Here is a 20,049-nt window from a genome sequence, read left to right on the forward strand (position 1 = left end):
TCGAATCATGTTACTTCCTTTTGTCTCGCCACCATTATCCTCACCTTTCTTATCTCTCGTTTGCTTGTTTTATCCGTTTTATCTTAACGCAATTTGTTTCAATTCGATACAACTCTTTCATGGTAACAATCTTTTAAATTCGTCCAAATTGGATTGTTTGTAAAGTAAATTCATCGAATTTTTAACGAAGCTTCTAAAACGTGACTTTTTCAATGGAAATGGAAAATTATCGAGTCAACGTTCGATAATCGAAATAAGATCGTTATTTTTATTTCGTTTCGTGCTGTCAGCCGCACGTGCATTCGTATTTTCGCATACATACGTTCCTACGTAAATAATACCCTCTTATCGTCGAACGATAACGAAAGGAACATCGTCATTTTTCTAGCGGCAAAAGATGCAATCTTAATTTGAGATCGCGCGTAGACTAGTACCCCGCATTGAAATCCCTCGAACGCGCGGGTGTAATTGTATGTGGTATCGAATGACGCACTACTTATATCGACCATACGTTATCGATTCTATCGCGGTTTGCCTTGTGCAACGAACCTTGAAAAAATTTGGTCGTCAAAGAAAAAAAAAGGAAAAGAAATGCGATCGATCGTTAAAAATAATACAAACGATATTAACGTCGAGTAAGAGTTTGAACGCTTTACGGTTTACATTTAATTAACCTCGACGATTACGTATTTGTGAAGTAATTTTGCCGAGTAAGGCAAGAAATTCGATACTTTAATTTTCGATCTCTGCTCTTCCAAGCAGCTTTCGAGATAAGAAGTAGAGTGAAGGAGAAAAAGAAAATTATCAACTTTTATTCTATTTCGCGGGTTGGTTCGAAAGCTCGACTCGCTCCTCCATCGTGGTTGCATCGCGAATACGAACCTTTCGTAAATTCGTCTCTTTGCGAGAGCATTTAAATACCGACTGCAGTGCTTTCATATCGTAGTCGAAGGTGAACACACCGGTAGCTCTATATTACTATAATATATTTCGCAGGGTATCCAATGGCGAATTACGTATCGTATTCCGCATTGCGTTTGAAAAAAAAAAAAAAGAAATACAAACGAACAATATAAAACTCTTTGGCTCTTTGTAGCGATCACGCTAATGGCTACCTCCATTATCTCGAGATAACCAGTTTTTTTCTTTCTTTTTTTTTAAATAATTTCGGAAAAATATAACGAGCGAATTTTGTTCGCTCAAGATAAACGGACATTTCCGTACTCGCTCGTGTATTCGAATACAAAGTACGAACGCGAAAAGATAGGAAAAATACGATTCGATGAATGAGTACGAGAGAGAGAGAGAGAGAGAGAGAGAGGGAGAGATAGGTAGACGGAGAGAGGGATATTAAATTCAATTAAGACATTCCACTTGGAACGGAACTCTTACTCGAAGCAACGAAGAATATTCGAGGCTCCGCTCACGATCGCAATTTTTCTCATCGCGTGTGCAACGAAAGGCACGAGGAAGAATTTGATAAGTTCGTCATTGACGTTTGCAGACGGTTTCGTTCGTCATTCGCGCTTAGATATCGGATTCGAGAACTCATAAACTTTTGTTATTTCGTTCGGAGGAGGAACGGAGATCTTTTCGACGCTTCTGCTCGCTTTCTAAGAGCTATATTGCATCTCGAGTTTTACAAGAGTAAGTGCTTCTCGGATCGTTCTTTCTTCGTTACTCCACCCTTGACCATTACTTTCAGGCTGTCTAAAAAACTAAATGGTTCCAACTTTCCCAAGACGCGTCTAATGGTGTTCCGACATGAAAGAAAGAAAGATCGAATCGAGCTTTTCAAGTAGTCTCTGCAAAAGTGCGTCGAGAAGATAAAGATACTTTTATAGGTATATACCAACCTACCTAGCTTTATACAAGTCATGATAAATTCTCTCTTTCCCTTTTCCTCGTCGCTCACCTTTTTCATTATGTTTATTACACGGCGTACATATATCTTTTTTACTACCAATACTCTTCTATCTAACGCGTGTTCAAGAATAGCCCGTTAACTTTGATCCGTTCACCGATCTGTAGAAATACGAAGCCACGTTAAGATAGACTCGTTGTCGTCTCGTGGCTTTAATTCGACGCGTAAATCGCGAGAGTCATTGACGTCCCGGTGGATGGTTTAATAAGAGCTTCGATATCGAGGATAACCTTTCAGAGATGTCCAATAACGCTCGGATCAGAGCTCGTAGTAGCTCGCTAGTCGATAGACGCGTATAATCGGACCTGTCTATGCTTACGTATCTTGCTTATACGTATGTATACCTAAATATCTATACGTGTGTATACATGCATACATAAATACGTAGGTACGTACACGACAAGTATTTTCCCTGGCAGCTCGATCTCTATCACGGTCAGTTCCATCTTCTCGCGTTTGGATGAACGCGTCTCCTCTGTATTACCGTTTCTGAATTATTCCGCGAAAATTACGAGACGAAAAAACGCCAGAAAGCCACCCTACGTACGTGGCTATGCATGTATTTAACTATGGGATCTTGAATAATTTCCGTTGTTTTAGTTCGTAAAATGCGAATGAACAATTTTTTCTGATATTTTTAAATGATGTTTCTTTATCGTTGTTGTCTATCAAAGGAAATGATACGAATTCGTTGACTTCCGAATGTTCTGGTAAGAACCTAAGTTTTCTTAAAAAAGGCCTAAACTTTCATCTCAAATAATTATTTCCATTAATTCCGATACGTTTCAGACGATGTCGAGGTGATAAAAATAAGTCGGTTCATCGAGCACAACGACGACTTTGAAATCTCGAAGTAAAGGACGTCGAAACAAATTTTTTATTTATAAAGGACATTGCTTTTTTTTGATCAAACGATTACTTCTATTGACATTGATATTTCAAGTCCGAATAAAGTGAAACTCTCTGTACATCAGAAAACTTCTCAATAATGTATGACCTCGCTTCGACGTCTTCCACTCGTGCTATGAGCTTGATTTTTCGGCCGGCCTCGTATATATGCGCGATAAGCGGACGATATATGGAGAAATCATGCACGGGGAGGGAATACATTCGTCGAACGTTCGACCTAATCTACCCACATCCCCTTCAAATTCCAGCGTGCACTTGCTACTTCGGATTCCAGGATTATTCGCTGAAGAGAGGGAGGGGCGAGAGAGAGAGAGAGAGAGAGAGAGAGAGAGAGAGAGAGAGAGAGAGAGAGAGAGAGAGAGAGCACGCGTGCCGAATATAAATCCTTTTTGAGCTCGATTTTCGTGTTTTATCAGTCTTCGTGGGATAACACGGGGAGTCGTTCCGAATTATTAATACATCGTTTCGCGTTAGAACGTAATGTCCGTGACAGCATGCCTTCGAGTTCTTCGATTAAAACGCATTGTCCCGTAGAGATGAATTTTAGAGGGAATTTTTTTTCGCTCTACACCGCGCTCGCTGACGGCAACGCGATGTTCGTTTCTTTCTTCATTTTTTCATAATATACCCCTTTGAAATTTCCGTTGGCAGTCTGTTTAGCTACAACTTCAAATAAAGTTATATATAAGGTTAATTAGTACTCTTATTTACTTATTTTTTTCCATGGTGATCGGTAAAGCTTTCATTTGCCTCGGGCGATATTCAATTGACTCGTAACTTTCTTGCGATCTTCTTGCCCAAGAAAATGTAAAGGAAAACAAAGAGTGACATATAAAGACGTGCCTTTGTGAGAGCCGTCGTTGCCTTTTCGCGTTTAAGTTAATTAAAGTTACTTCGTGTCGCGTTTAATGTTATAGATGAACGTCAGAAACATCTTGGGAAAGAGAGGGAGAGAACATTTTTTCATTTTCCACGCGATTCTTTATTTCCTCAATTCGTGTTTATCCTCGAACGAAGGAAATGAACATTTCCAATCAATCTGGATTAAGATCGTTCTCTTGTACTTCGGGATAAAAGATAAACGTGTTTTTACGTAATCGTTAAAATCGTTCCTCGTCGATTTGGAAAAAAGGATTTTGCGAGGGAAAGGCTTTATCGTACTTGCGATTGACAAAATCTCGTTTACGAGGACAAAAGAAAAGCTAACTTTGTTTCATCTTCGGTAGAAACGATGACAAGGCGGTACAGCGAATAAGAAAATATGTATATTCCGTCGGGTCGATTTCCAATTTCCTTTCAAAGAATCGATTTAAACGTTACGTCGAGAAATTGAGACTTCGAATCCGTAGTTTTCCTTGTATCGGTGGGTTGCTTTTCAAGTCAAAAGATAACATTTCCTGAACTCGGTACCTTTCCAAAAAAGATGAGAGTGTACTTCCGTAAAACTTAAAAATTCAACCGGACGTTATACCTCTCATCAAATTTCATCGATCCGTCGTCTGTCTTTCTTTCTTTTTTCAGCCTGTATTTTGATCGGAGTTAACAATAACGAAGTTTATTAAAAGACAACGAATAAAACGGCTAACAAAATCGACCAGATGTTATCTTTCGATCGGCTTCGTTTCTTTTCGAACACGTTTCCAAGATTTTTCTGTTCGAATTATTTTTATTAACGATCTTTTCATTCCTTCGAAAATTTGTCGAATATTCTCATTTTTCCAATTTTCTGAATTATTACCGGAATAAAGAGTACAGAGGAACGAACAAAAGCGATTAGTTTTGACCTCACAGAAAATTTATGACGCACCCACTTTGGTCAACATTTAGATTACGTTCTATTGTACATCCAGCAAATTCGGTAGTAAACAGGCGGTCAGCCACAGCCCTAACGAGTTCATCCCACTCGTTTCCCATCCTCCTACATATCTCTCTTCCCCACCCCGTTCTCTCACTCTCTCTCTCTCTCTCTCTCCCTCTCTCTTTGTTCGTACGGATATTAATCGCTTAATCATGAATAATTTGCTGCATCGAGAGAACAGATTACCACTCGCAATTAGCTCTTGTTTCGAGATTTTTACTATCAACAGGATGAAAAGAAGGTTAGATCGGACGATGTATTTTTAATTAGACCGTGGCTCGACACTCTGATAATTCACGAGTTTTATCCCCTTTACGACGCGTCACACCATATCGCGCTTATCTCTCTTTGCTAAGAATTATCGTAAATCGAGTTTTTATCCGAGAAACGAATGGAAAGGAGCACACATCGAACGCGGTTTATAATAGCCATTCGGTAGGAAAGTCTCGGTGATTTAAGGAGGTACTCGAAAGTCAATGGTTGTGACTTATCTAAAAATCGTGTCGGGTACCCTTGAATTTTAAAAAAATCTATGGTCGATCGATCAAGCAGAAATTGTTCTCTTCTCAAGGAAACTTTTCATATGGTTATGAATTATATCGAGTCTCCTCTTTGTTCTTTTTTTTTTCTTCCTTTTAATTCGATACACTCACAGACCTTGATACGTTCCAATCTCTTTCTCTCTCATCTTTTTTCCTCATTTAGCATAGGCAAGGAAAATACATTGAGAAAAAAGCCGATGAATTTGTAGCTTCCGCTTCTAAAACGACACGTCCGACGCAAAGTCGGACTGGTATTTCATAAATTGGCATCCATCGTCTTAATCGCGAGCTCGCACATCGAATGTTTAATAAACGCTGCCGCAAGCAGTGTCGAATAACGACTCGACTCTTCGCATTCGCTTGGTTCTTTTCGATTAAAATGACGAGACAGTATGATCGAATAGCGTCTTTTCGCCATCGCTTTTTTAATTTACTTCTTCGTTTTCGTGAATCTCTCGAGTCTTTTGTCATCTATCATAGTCTTTGGCGAACGGGGAAGATGCGAATTGAGAGAATAATCGAGTTTTTGGAAATACTTTCGATTGGTATGCATGAACGAACGATGTAACTTGAACGAGTATTTGTCCAAAGGAAGAGTTATTCGCGCCGAGTTTGTTTTATTTTCGATTCTTGCAGTACAAACGCGTCGAGGGGATAAAAAACGATAGAACGTGATCGTCGGCGATTAAGAAAGACACGAATCGTTCGACGATCTCTACGCTCCTGCGCGATCATTTGTCCCTCCCATTGTTTGACCTAAGAGAGAGAGAGAGAGAGAGAGAGAGAGAGAGGTGTATGGGAGATTGGTGGGGAGATCGAGGATACCAAGCGAAGCGATTAGTGTCGTCGTCGGCGTTAATGAAGTTTCTGTCGGATGGTGAAGTATTCGGTAAGGAATTAAGAGCCAGCCGGAGGTTAAGAAGGCCGTGGCTGATATACCACGTATCTAGCTAGTGCGAATCGTGTCTCTCTTCTTGTCACATTCTATTTGCAAGCATTACCGATCGTCTTACGAAAATCTTAACGACAGTTAAAAGAAGGGGGAGAGGGAGAGAGAAAAAGAGACTTCAATGGGGTAAGTTCTTTATGTTTGCAAGCTTGGAATATTACCCATCTGATTTTTCTGTTAAGACGTTCCATGAAAAGAAATAAAATATTGCGATATATTTGTACCGAAACGTTCATACGTTACGCCTTTTTAGTAATTGTTATAATTTTGTAATCATTACGGACCTCAATTTATTTAATAAACATACTAAGTTAAAAACGATTTTATCGACGCGTCGGCTTGAATATTAGAACGAGAACTATCGTTTCGATAACTCGACGATCACAAGACAAACTAGAAAGTAGGCTTCCTTTCGTATTCGCAGGAACGACGTCGGGGGCTGACGCTCCACGGTATAGAATGTAATTTGCATCAATCATGCGGAGCTAGAAAAGAAGAGAGAAATTTTCTTTCTGTTTGTTGGTTAACGCTTAACCTTAATGAGAACTCGATCGATACGTTAACGTTATTTCCACGTTCTCAAAATACGAGAGAAAACGCATAGAAAATGAAGAAACTCGTGGTCCGCATTATCGAGTCCCCTCTTGAAAATACTTTTTTCCCTTCTTTGTCTCCCTCTACTCTTTTTCCCGTCGAGGATACAAAAGTTTCAAAGGTCTATGATAAAAAAAGATAGATCGTAATCTCAAAAACGTCTTTCGATCGAACTCGCGTTTGTGAATTTGATAAATCGTTCCTACCTACAGACGTTCGAGTCTCTTTTTTCGTATCGACTTTCGCCGTGTTTTCCATTGTATTTAAAAGTCGCTGTGTCGATATTAGATTAAAGCGGAAGATGTGATTCGAGAGTTTCCGAGAGATTCTGTGTCTGACACTGGAGCGAAGATAGAAAAAGAGTAAAAAAAGAGATAGAGAAATAAAAAATGAATGAATGAATGAATGAATGAGAGAGAGAGAGAGAGAGAGAGAGAGAGAGAGAGAGCAAGTATTTTTAATTAAAAAGTGAGATTTCGTATCGAAATTGTTTATAACAAATTGTTCATAACAAATAGTTAAACAATTATTAGTAAGATATAAAATAAATAAAAAAGAAAATTTCTCATAAAAAGTTATATCGTAAAAAATTTTTTATAAAATTGTTTATAACAAATTGTTTATAACAAATTGTTTATAACAAATTGTTAATATAGCATATTGTTAAATTATTACTTGTACGTTGTAAAAAGATAAAGACAATTGTCTGCTGAAAAGTATTGGTAAAAAATTTGTTGCTGAAATTGTTTATAACAAATCGTTTGTAACAATTTGTTAAACGATTATTAGTACGATGAAAAAGTAGAAAGAATTTTATAGGGAACAGCAAATTTGAAAAAAAATTTGTTGTCAAAATTGTTTATAACAAATTGTTAATTAATTATTGCTAGTACAGGAACAAAATAAATAAAACTTCGTTTTTCGAGTTTTTAATTAAAAAAAAAATTTCATACCGAAATTTTTTATAACAAATTGTTTATAACAAATTGTTAATAATTATTAACAATATGACGAAAAAATAAATAAAAAGATGCCCTTTAAAATGGTCTTGGTTTGAAGTCTCTACGATTATTAGTTCCAAAGATATATCGATTTTAATGAATTATATTTACGTTAATCCAGTGACCTACATAATTTCTTTCATAAGTCTTCGACCCATTGATCTATATAAATTCTTGGAATTTACGCAAGCTCGTAGTAAATAGTATTTTTACGCATTACGTTTCGTAGTACTACCTACTACGATCGGTAGTAGCTCCAGCGGATTACCGGAATTATGAATGGCGAAATATAAACGATTGTATCTCCGCGACGGAAAGTCGTAGAGACATGAAAAAAACACCATTTTAAAGGGGAGAACGCCTTCTTTCTGTTCACGTACTTGGATACCATCGATGTAATAGAATCTATATCGAGTGTATTAGATCAAGTTTTAAAAATGAAAATTTTCACGTAGGAATCGCTTTACTGGATTATTTCTTACTAACCATATACGTAATTCTAGGAATACAATTTGATTTATGTTAATGCAGAAAATGACCCATCCGGAGATAGGTTACCCGACATTGTTCGATCGTATTGTCGAACTAAGAGTACTCTACGTTATTTCGATCGAACTAGCTTCTGACAAACTTGTCTTCTCCGGAAACTGAACAGCATACGGCTGATAACGAGAGAACACCTACATGCTACCTAAAAGGATGTGGAACCTTTCCGGTCACGTCGTCGGAACTCGATTTACTCCGATCGGTGCTCGATCGATGCGCCTAACTCGATTCAACGAACGACGTTGATCGTTGTTTCGGTGACGATCGCGTTGGCGATTAATTTGCTTTCACGATCGACTTGCAACGTGAGTAGTATCTATCCTTGTTATTTCTGGTGTCTCGTTCTACTGTTCCCCTGTCGATTTTCCATCGATACTGTTTATCGTAGGCGTAGTAGACTTGTATGAAACTATATGCATAATGTCCATTTATTGTATTATAGCATTATATAATAGTATTGTTTTTTACAATTATCTATACGATACGCGTAGACGGGAACATCCGTCTCAGCGTAATTAAAAATATTCGCTCTCACGGCAACAGGTACTTTCCCATTAAATGAGAAAACTTTCTAGAGTTATGGAGAATTTCGTGAGGTTAGTTATGCTTTTCGTCCGATCGGAGCTGTGCTCATTCATGGCAAATTCGTGTTTTATCTTTTTCCCTTTTGTATTATCACGAACACGTTTTCTTTTCGATACGACATCGTAGAAATTTATCTATACATCTCGAGGTTATGATTTTTATGTTTCTCTTTACAATTCGTCGCTTCCTACCTACCTAAGAAAACAGTAATATTTTATGGAAATAGATCCATCCATTTCGTTATTCGCATATAAAAGATAATTTCACTTTTACGATTTATCGAAAACTCATGTTCAAGCGAAATTCTCGCTCGACGATACATGAGCACGAGTCCAATCAAAGAAGGACTTGATATTAATTTCATTCGAACAAGTAATCTTTCAAAATTTTATGGAAATCTACCAATATTTCATTACTTTCCATAGCCTGCCAGAAAAAATATATATGTATATATGCATATACTTTCTTCTACGAGATGAAAATTTGATCGACCAATCTATCGATGAATTTGCAGACGAGGCAGAACAGTGGGGTGGTAGGGAAGACCGGCGGAGAGGAAAAAACGAGCGAATGTCCTTCGAGGATGTCTGTAAGAACGACGACGATCGTATCGACAACGCAGACGACGATGACGACGGCGACAAGAACACCGGCGATTACGTCGCCGCCATTATCCGTCCTTTCGAAGGAATCGGACGCGATCGTTCCGTCTATCGGTTCGACGGAGTCGCAGGTACAAGTGCAATCGCAGGTGCAGGATATTAAAGGAGAGAGCAGTGGTGGGAGCGACACAGCTTTCCCGTCCTCCTCCTCTTCTTCGTCCACCGTCGTACCGATGACGGATTCTACGAAATTGTCCTCGAACGCTCTCATGTCGTTTCCAGCTTCGCCCCAGAAATTGGCTGCTCAACCGAGAAAGATCACGGCTATAACGAAGTCTCAGATGAGGGGTGAGTTACCCTTAGATCGTAAAGATCCTAGCTTATTAACGTTCTTGATATTAATGTCCGACGACAATCTAACTACGTTAGGTATTACAAATACGATAAATGAAACTAAAATTTCTTAGCGATACATTCGTACTGATATATCTACGTTTAATAACTGGCCGATCGCGCACAGTTCGATTTATGTGTAACTTCGTTCGAGTCTTCTCTTTTTGTTTATATCGCGAATCGCGACAATTATTTCCGATCGATTGCATTTTACTATATTATTCGACGTAGATCGAGCTGTACGATTATCGTGAGATCGTCATTCCGCTTAATCGGATAGCGGCTACTACTCGGTATAATTATTATTGAAAATTTATGTCGTAAAACGGAAGAAGCACTGCATTACGACATCATCGACTTTCGAGCTACCACTTTATGATATCTTACGTATCTCGATTGTTCTTGTTGGCGAAAGTAAATGCAGCTTTATTGCAGCTTCCTCTCTCTCTCTCTCTCTCTCTCTCTCCCTCTCTCTCTTTCTCGCCTCTCTATTGCTGTAATATCTTGCTCATTTAGTTGAACTTCGATCGGGTCATAAACCGAAACTCATAAAATTAATTATTTAATAGAATCGAGTGGGCAACGTATCCTACATTCTCGCGTCGAACGCTATTAAAGGTTATTGAATAAAAAAAAATATATATAAAAAAAAAAAAACGATTTTTATCTTCGTTGAAATTACGTTGATAGAATTTCTGACGCGTGATGTGTAAAAGCGTTGGAGAGTTACGTGTCTCTCGCACGACTTGGAAATAGAATTATAAACGATTATCATTAAAACGCGGCATACTGAGACGGGTGGAATTTGAAAGCGCGATAAATTAAATCCGCCGCGTGAGATATCGTTGTTTCCTAAGAATTAACAATTCATTTACAGACGACCAAGAGATTTCTCTCCACTTTCAACTCGTCAAGTTTGTTCGCTTTATCTCGACAAACGAATCGCTTCCGCTATACGAGGGAATATTTCTCCTAATCGTTGCGATCGCCGATTGATTTTTCCACGTCACCAACATCGTACTCTTATTCATCGATATCGGAACTATTTCGTGTGGGATACGAAACGTATATGATATAACAATACAAGTGATTCCCGTCTTTACAAATTCATTCGTTCCAATTCCTGTTTCCTAAAATGAAAAGGACCGCTGTCTATAAATTTCTTTTCTATATCCATAGCTACGTAAAGAGTATTTCGCGTCTCAAATATTCTCTGTCAAACTTCGATAACAAGTTTTAAAAAGGAGAAAAAAATTTTTGACAGCAAAAGTAATTAACTTTCTTTTTTTATTTCTAAATATCATTTTTTAAATCGCCCTTCAATCGTCGAACACGGAACCCTTGATTAGAGTTTTCAAGAATCGTTGTTATAAATTTTTGCGATCTAACTTTGATAAAATGCTTGTGGAATATGAACAAAAATATTGTTTTATAACAAAAGTAATTAAGTTGTTTTTCATTCTTAAGAATTATTTCTTCTTTCGCGTAGACGCAACCCTCGATTATAGTTTTCGAAAATTGTTGTCTTTCGAAACAATGTCTCTTTCGTCGTTACGTGAGAATCTCCAGAGAAGTCTTCAATAACGTATGTTCGAGATTACCGTAGAAAGGAGTTACTTCGACTATTCGCGGAGAATCACGAGTACGTATGTACGTTTCTCCCAAGGGGAATAAGAGCATCTGTGTAAACTTGTTAACTCAACGAGTATATATATATATGTTGCGTCTCTTTATTACAGAGTATCAGATGCGTTGCAACACTCGAACCCGATCTTGGTTATTACGATAATAATAATAATAATAATAATAATAATCATAATAATAATAATAATAATAATAATAATAATAATAATAATAATAATAGTAGTAGTAGTAGTAGTAGTAGTAGTAGTAGTAGTAGTAGTAGTAGTAGTAGCAGTAGTAATAGTAGTAGTAACAAAAGTAATAACAACGACAATAATAACAATAATAATGATAATAATAATAAGAGAAAATAAAATGAATTTTGACTTGTATAAATTTTATTCATCGAAGGAATTTATTCACTCGGTTTTCGTTCGATCGATCGCTATCATAAGAAAATGGCGATGAGGGTACTCGAATACCAATCTCACGCGCGAGCTGCGGACGAGATACTCGATATAAGAAGGATATGTATACAATGGTCTTGAGAAAAACGAGGATGTCTATTGAAGAGGAAAAAAGAGAAAGAGAGAAAGAAAGGAGAGGTATGTCGAGACATGATGCACTCCATAGCTGAAAAGCCATAGCCGATGGTACGTACGCATAAAGTCAATGGATCATGAAACGAGGCTATTAAACGGTTGGCTCGAGCAACGACGATCCGAATCCAGTTCCTCTTCGTCGAATTTGCTCCGGGCAATAAACCGAAGTCGCTCCACTATTCTCTTGTGCATTCGATCAAATTTGAGGCTGGTACGCACGCTCCTTTCTCCCTCACTCCTTCCCTCTAAACAGAACTGAGCTTGCTCGAGAGGAATTGGATTTCAACTAGAGAGAGAGAGAGAGAGAGAGAGAGAGAGAGAGAGAGAGAGAGAGAGAGAGAGAGAGAGAAAGAGAGAGAGAGAGAACAATTACACAATTGTTCCACCTCCTTCTCCTTTACCACCTCCTTCTCGTGCGAGGTTACGCGTGTACGTGATAATGTCGAGTAGTCGTCACTCGATACTCGATTCTCTTATATGTAACCTTCTCTTTTTCCTCTTTTCGCTAAGGGATCACTTTTCTGAAAAGTTTAGTAAAGTTAAGTGAAGCTAACTTACGGCAAACCGCTTGATGACTTTTCGAGTAGTTGAAATCTTTACTTTAATGGAATCGATATCGACTTTAATTAATATCAAGATTCGTTTAGCTTGGAGTAAAATTAATTCGCTTATAATTGATAGACTCTCTTTGAGTGGCATTTAATATTTCAAATAAACCCTTTTAGAGTTTAGAGAGGCATTTAATCTCTTCGACAAGGATGGCGATGGAAATATCACGAAAGAAGAACTTGGACGGGTGATGCGTTCCTTGGGACAATTCGCCAGGGCCGAAGAATTGAATACGATGCTGCAAGAGATCGACATCGACGGTGAGTACTTGAGGTTTTGATCGAGTTAAAAAATTCTACTTAGAACGAGTCGGAAGTCATCGACCGAGATTTCTTAAATCTACAATGCGAGTTTCTTAAAAAACGAAGAAAATATAGGAGACGAGTGGAGGCTTTCCTTACAATATGTTTCAGATAAGGTTTATCCTATCTACTTGTGTAATCATGGAGCCGTGCCACTCTTATAGCCAGTTCTGCCAAACGGCATTGTCTTAATCGCTGGTAATTTTCACGAAACGTTTTCGTCCGTCGAACAATAGCCACTCGTTCGCCGCGATAATGGCTGCTCCTTTATTAAGGCAGATTTTTCAACTTTTCGTCCACGCCTACTTTCGCCTTCTGAATCTTTCCCTTCCTCTCTCTTTCTCTCTCTCTCTTTTTCTCTTTCTCTCTTCTCTCTCGTTCTCTACTCTTGATTTCAGTTCTTATTTGCCATCCTTTTTGCCATCTTTCTTTCTTCCACGTTTCTCTTTCTTTTTCTCAGTTCTTACGTATCCAATCTTGAATCAGCCAACTTACCAACAAACTATCTTCGGAGTTTTCTATGTTCGGCCATTACGAATCACGTAAGATTGCAGGAAAAGCATACTCGGATGGATGCACTCGAACAGCAGAATACCTATTGTTTCCAGTCTTGAATGATGATCGCTTCGCTAGAAGGTTTGGTTCTTTTACTTTTCCTTCTTCTTCCCTTCGTAAAACGCATCGTACACGTGGGTGTCATCTTTTCTTTCTTGTTCTTCTTACTCGTTCTGTGCATTCTATTTTATTCAGTAACTCGTATAAAAAGGAATATATTCTTCCTAGGATTCAAAAATCGATAACGATTATATCGTTTGAAGGAATCGCCCCGAAATACGATGTACGTCCATTATCGTCGCCGAAGATCTAAGGAAACGATTCAAAGGCTTTAAAACTTAGAACCTGTTGCTGATTAACCTGAACAATACCTTCGATACGATAATGAAACTTAATAATATACTTTCATTTACAGCGCAAAAAAGAACTAAAATGGATTGAAAATTGAAAAAGAATTGGGATAGCTATGAATGTCATTTCCTTATATCTATATTTTATTTGCTTTTATCAGAAAAAAGAACAAGACATCGATATACGATTTTTCGCAATGATCTTCTTAAAAAAAAAAACGACTTTTTCGGCTATAATGAAATGTTCTTTAAAAGTTGGTTGAAAATTAAAAAATTCTATTTTCTCGACTGTTTCAGCACTTTATCCGCGTACGTGGCTTCGACTTAATTCGATGTCAAGCTCAATTTCGTGGTTTATAAACGCTGCGTGTACAAGGACGAAACGAGGAGAAGTGGTTTTTTAATTGGGTATATTAAAGGACTGGCGATTCGCCAGTAGGAAAAAGAATTCGCGTAGAGAGAGAGAGAGAGAGAGAGAGAGAGAGAGAGAGAGAGAGAGAGAGAGAGAGGGAGCACTTCGATGGTTCGTTTAAGCTACGAGCGAAGAACGGCTCAAGAGTACGTATATGTATGTATGTAGTCGCGCAAACGATAACGAGGCGTGGGAAATGCTTTTCACTGTATTTAATTATAGCGACAAACATATTTTAAATGCAGACCAACTTTTTTACAAATCGCTGGCCCGAGCACGAGAGACGCAGTTCGGTTTAATTACGATGAGTAGAGAGTAGGAAATAGAGAAAAAGAGAGGGAGAGAGAGAAACGCGTTATAAGCAAAAAAGTAAAAAAGAATTATATTTCGTATATTTTCGATATGGATATCTTTAAAAAAAATGAATCCCCGGTCGACGTGATATTATTTTCAACAACACACCTCGCTTTTAATATAGATAAGCCCTTAAGCGCATTCGTTGCGCGTTACGAGCTTGTTGATTTTGACAATTTCATTTCTATCTGCTGAAGCATCGTTCTATTGATCTTTCGAATCAAAACGTCGAATTAATAGCGTCCTCGTCAAATTATTTCCCGATATTGGAATAGTGCATGATTACGTTCGCGTTAAGCGTTAAGCGTACCTTGTAGTTTCGATTCCCAGAAGGAATATGATTTACCTCGATTATCGTTACGTTGAGAATGTTCGTGTCTCTTACATCTAAGAAATTAGCTTCTTTAAAGCGATCAAAGGCAAGTTTCATTAGTGGTAGCTAAACTTTTCACGATTATCGTGTTTCTCGATTTAATGATTTTTATCTGTTAGACGAATGAGACATAAAACAGAATCTTTTACAACGTTCTGAATTTTTCAGACGTCCTTTCATTTATTCCAGAAATTCGTTCTTCGTTGATCGAAAGGAAGAAAATTTAATGCGAGATCAACTCTTCAGAATGATTCCAAAAAGTTCAGTATACCTTCGATGATAGCAAAAACTAGGCGTAACAAATGGTTATCTCCAAGATTACTTGGGATATTTTTTGTGCGAAGCAAGGGAACCAAGACGCCTCGATGGTTTGCCGATCCTTATTATCCCTTAATATCCCATAATTTAAGATGACACGTTTTTATCGTCGAAATCGTTCTTACACGTCGAAGAAAAATACAAATATATAAAGAAATATCACGGATGTCCTTCAAGGCAAAGAAAAAGTTAACTTTTTCAACGGCACAAGTAGCGAATGCTCACCTACTTTTATTTCAAATAATTTAAGAGACGCCGAGACGATGAAAATCAATGAAAGTAACACAAACGGATGTGCTTTTAGAATATTTTTTGGCCTATATAAGTTCTTAGAATTTAGCTCGATGAATGGATGCCATACGAGTATTCGTTACCTGCAAAAATTTTTGTTCTTTTTTCTTTTCAAAATGCCGACAACGATACTATTTTTTTATTATTAGAAAAAATAATATTGCTAATTTTGTAACGTTTAAAAATAATGAACATACATTTGTTTTAGGGGCAAGGTAAATAATTTATCATTTTACTCGCAATTCAGATGCGCTCGAGTGTTAGCAAATCACTAGCATTAATGTTATAGCTGAATTGCACGGTGAGATTTATGCATATCATAATTTACAACACTCGTCTAATTTGGAACGCCTCCTGTTCGAATTATCGACCGTTCCGTCGGTTAATCCAACTATTATATATCGTAATTGACACCTCCCTGGAGATCAAACAGGAACGATAATATTGGCATATTTAGGATCGATTCCGCGTACTCGTTATTTTTTCTATCGTTAAGTTCCACAAAAGTAATACATTATACCGATACAAAGCGATATTTGCATGTTCTACTAAATGATTATTAGATATCGAAGATCGATGTTGAAAGTTATTTTTCCCGTATCGAAAAACTCCGAATAAAACGAGAGAGAATTTTTTTCGAAATGACCCATTTCTCACGAATTTTAGATCTTTTCCTTTTTTTAATGTTTTAGTATTTTTTTTATTATTATCAAAAGCAATTTTCTTTATCATACAAGTACAAGCGCATCGTTGATATTTATAAACGGAATTATTTTAATTCTCGGATATTCAAATAGCAATGCGTATAAATGGATAAAGAAATAACGTATACGATCGAGTAAGAGGCAGAAAATATAGACTTTTCATGATGCTTCTCTGTCTATACGGTGGTTAAATGCGAGCTTTTCTCAATGACGGGATTCTCGTTTAGCGTGCTTACAAATCAGGTTGCTATTATTTACAAAATTATCCTCGTTCTGTACATGCTCGCTTACGTTTTCAGTCGTGACTTTTTGCAAAGAGTCTTCTTATTTTAAAGTCTCGATTGCTCGGCCTTATTTGATCGAAAAAATTCGATCTTATGAATTCCGATCTTTCGAATAATTCGAGAAAAAATCAAATGCAATTCGAAACTCGTTTAAAGTTTCGTCCGATAGATATTCATGGGTCTTCGTGAACGACAAACAATGGCATGGTAAGTCGTTCGATGTTTTCGATATACTCAATGTGAATCAGGGCTTCTCAATCCTTTTTTTTTGTATCTTTGACGGACGCATCGTTCTCGATCGTTTGGATTGCAATTGCGCGAAAGGAATGAAATAAACGTCGATCGAATAAAGAGAAACAAACGGTAAATGTTTGCGTGTACGTCTATATATTTTTTTTTTTCTTTAATTTTTTACGATCGCAATTTCTGTTCATATATATGTATGTAGGATACGCGTGTAGTTTCAATACAAACGATTCAATGTGCACAACTAAAAAGCGAATTGCAAAGGTACGTATGCTTGAAAAAGCTTTTTCATCCGATAGATGTGTATTTTGAATCACGAGATAACAAACGTATGTGAGTCCGTGGGAAGGTAAAGAAAAAAATAAATGAAAGAAAAGGGAAAAAGAAATGAAAGAAAAAGAAGGCGAAGAATTCTCATAAAACTGTATCGATATATCGACTTTGATGCAGGATCGATTGACATTCGTTTATGTGGATCACGTCGACTACCTCGATTAATCAATTTAGACGCTTTTTCCTATCGGCCAAAGGTAGACTCTCGAAAAGTGCAATAGTGTTTTTTCTTCGACGATTATTCCAATCGCGTATCTCGTTAATATGCAATGCCACGACGTTAATATAAACGATCATCGTGAGTCTATTTAAAATTTACGCGTATCTCGATTATCTCGATATCATATTTCTTGAAAACTTATCACTCAGAATATTTCGACTCCTCGAAAATTTGTTTGCGATATCGTTTCGTCAAGAGTTAAAATCGTTTTGATGCAGCAAATTTTATCTCGCGTATTTTTAAATGCATACATCGATGATCGAACGAGATATTTCTTCGATAATTACTCACATCCTTGTTGAATATTTTTATCTTTCTCCATTTATTTTTTTCAATATTCTCTTTCATTGAATTACTACGTATGCTTTTCTCTTTGCTCGGATTTCTTGTCGAACGGATAGGTAAGGCAATCAGAAATCTCTCATAGAATGTCCTGCGAGTCAATAAAAGCAAGGAAAGCGTGGAATGTACCTTGTTCTCTACGTTGTGTTATTTTCATGAACGATTGAGAGACGGAAGAGGGACGGCCGTAATCGTCCCGTTGAACTTTCTTTTTCTCATTCTCTCATTCTCTCCCTCTCTCTCTCTATATATCTATCTATCTATCTATCTATCTATCTATCTATCTATCTATCTATTTCTCTCTCTATATGTACACTCTAGCTTGCAATTAAATTCGCCGAACTATAAATGAAAACCATAAAAACTAGATTGCCATCGATCGGTCCGTAACAAGTGGAAACAAAGGATGCATGCCGCTTACTTCTGTGCCATCGCGTTTGAGAAAATAAAACGATTGGGGGGCTGAGGTTGAAAAACGATTATCTCACTATTACTCGATTGTATATAAAACGAGAAACATTAATAACCGCGTCTGATACTCTTTCATTGCCTTTTTTTTCCTTTGAATCGACCATGAACGTATTTTAAACTTTTTTCGATATTTTTTTCTTACGTTGCTTAAATACGCACAAAGAATTACTTTCTCGTTATCAAATATCAATTTAATTAAATTTCAAGAATACGCGAATAGTCCGTCTGTCAACTCGAAACACGTTGAGATTCGATTTTCTCTTACTTTCATCATCGATCATAATTTTAGCAACGCGTTCCACGTCGTTTGACGTTCGTCGATTTCGTGGTTTTGCCTTTACGTTAAGACGTTACGTGTTTCACGTAAAACGTTTCTATCGAAACAGTTATGAACTCGTGGCGTGCGCAACAGGTTCTTTGGAAGAGGAAAGAACAATACAAGTTTTATTTATTAAAATAAGAAGGTTCTCTCGTAGGGACAAAGAGTGCAACGTAAAGAAGAAAAGATAAGTCTCTCGAAGAAATGTTGATCGAGCCGACGGATTCGTACATCTTACGAAGAAGTAAACGTTCGCGTCGATTCGACTTTATCCAGTTCGGTCGATTTCGATCGTCGCACGAACTGTCTCTCGAAACTTCGAAACAAATCGACTACGTCTATGTTCTTCTGAACCACTTGGAGATTTTTCTTGATTTTCTTGTCACTACCGTTTTTTCGTTTCACGAGCAATGTCGTTAAAGCCAAATTTGATCTTCTTACTTTCTCAGGGAAAAAAGAACGTGAAGCTACCGGCACGTTTGATTAGACTCTATTAAAGATATTACGTGTCCGACGTAATTTTCACACGAAACAGAAACGAGGGAGTTCATTCGAGGAATAAGAATTGCCAGCAGATTTTTATCCTCTACGCGAGGTAAGTGACTCGATCGGAAGATAAACCGAAATAATTTTTATCGCGACGTCAGCAGGCGCTAAATGTTTTTCATGAGATTTCCGTGTTTAAACGCGCGTTGTCTTTATTAATGTAAGAACATTAATAAATAAATCTCTGTTAAGAGGCAGTGGAGTTGATACCAGCTACGTCGTAATATTGCTCTATTCTTTCTCGTTTAACGCGCCGTCGGTCTTAATTTTACGAGATATCTTCGTAGATCGTAGTGAGAAAAACGAAGACGTGGGATGGAAATTCTTTAATTTTCAAGACCAATGAAGTATCTAGCATTCGTATCGTAAAATAGAATTTTGTTAAATCTCTTTTTTAAGCTCCTATAACTTTCTGTCGTCGATCTACAGATGTATTACTTTCCCAAACGAACGAGAAAATTAAGTACTGGAATTTAATAGTCCGATTTGACTCGTACGCATAATTTCTAAATAAATGATGATAAATGTTATACTTTGCTGTCTAGGATGCGTTTCGCCTTTCGCAACGAACTATAGCGACTAAAATTTAGATCCAATTTTTCACGGGTGACGTCAAAGTATCATTTTGACGTCGTTCTTATGGCGCTCAAGTCGTTAGAACGATTTTTGTCGAGGGATCAACGTGTCCTTTCCTCTTTCCTCTCCCCTTCTCTCTAGCGATACGTAACGATACTTTTACGCTTTCATATGTAAGCGTGTGTATACGTACGGTAAGGAAATTTTCAACACAGCATGTAAAGTAGCTCGACCGAGAGAATCACGCGCAGGAGATATTTAACATTGCCCGGAGCCGTGCCTGCCTTCCCAAAGCGAGGGTATATCGCGTGCCAAA

At 37.4% G+C, this 20,049-nt stretch overlaps 1 protein-coding gene across 1 annotated transcript in view; it reads left to right on the forward strand.

Moving 5' to 3' along the window:
* Window positions 1-20,049, forward strand: part of LOC122636174 (calcium-binding protein 4) — a 41,389-nt gene that overhangs the window by 4,013 nt on the left and 17,327 nt on the right. Inside the window, exons 3-4 of the mRNA XM_043827146.1 lie at window positions 9,423-9,858; window positions 12,854-12,997. Coding sequence (XP_043683081.1) covers window positions 9,423-9,858; window positions 12,854-12,997 — 580 coding nt within the window. The remainder of the gene's footprint in view (window positions 1-9,422; window positions 9,859-12,853; window positions 12,998-20,049) is intronic.

This window comes from Vespula pensylvanica, chromosome 20 (assembly GCF_014466175.1).
Source record: "Vespula pensylvanica isolate Volc-1 chromosome 20, ASM1446617v1, whole genome shotgun sequence".
Taxonomy (NCBI): Eukaryota; Metazoa; Arthropoda; class Insecta; order Hymenoptera; family Vespidae; genus Vespula; species Vespula pensylvanica.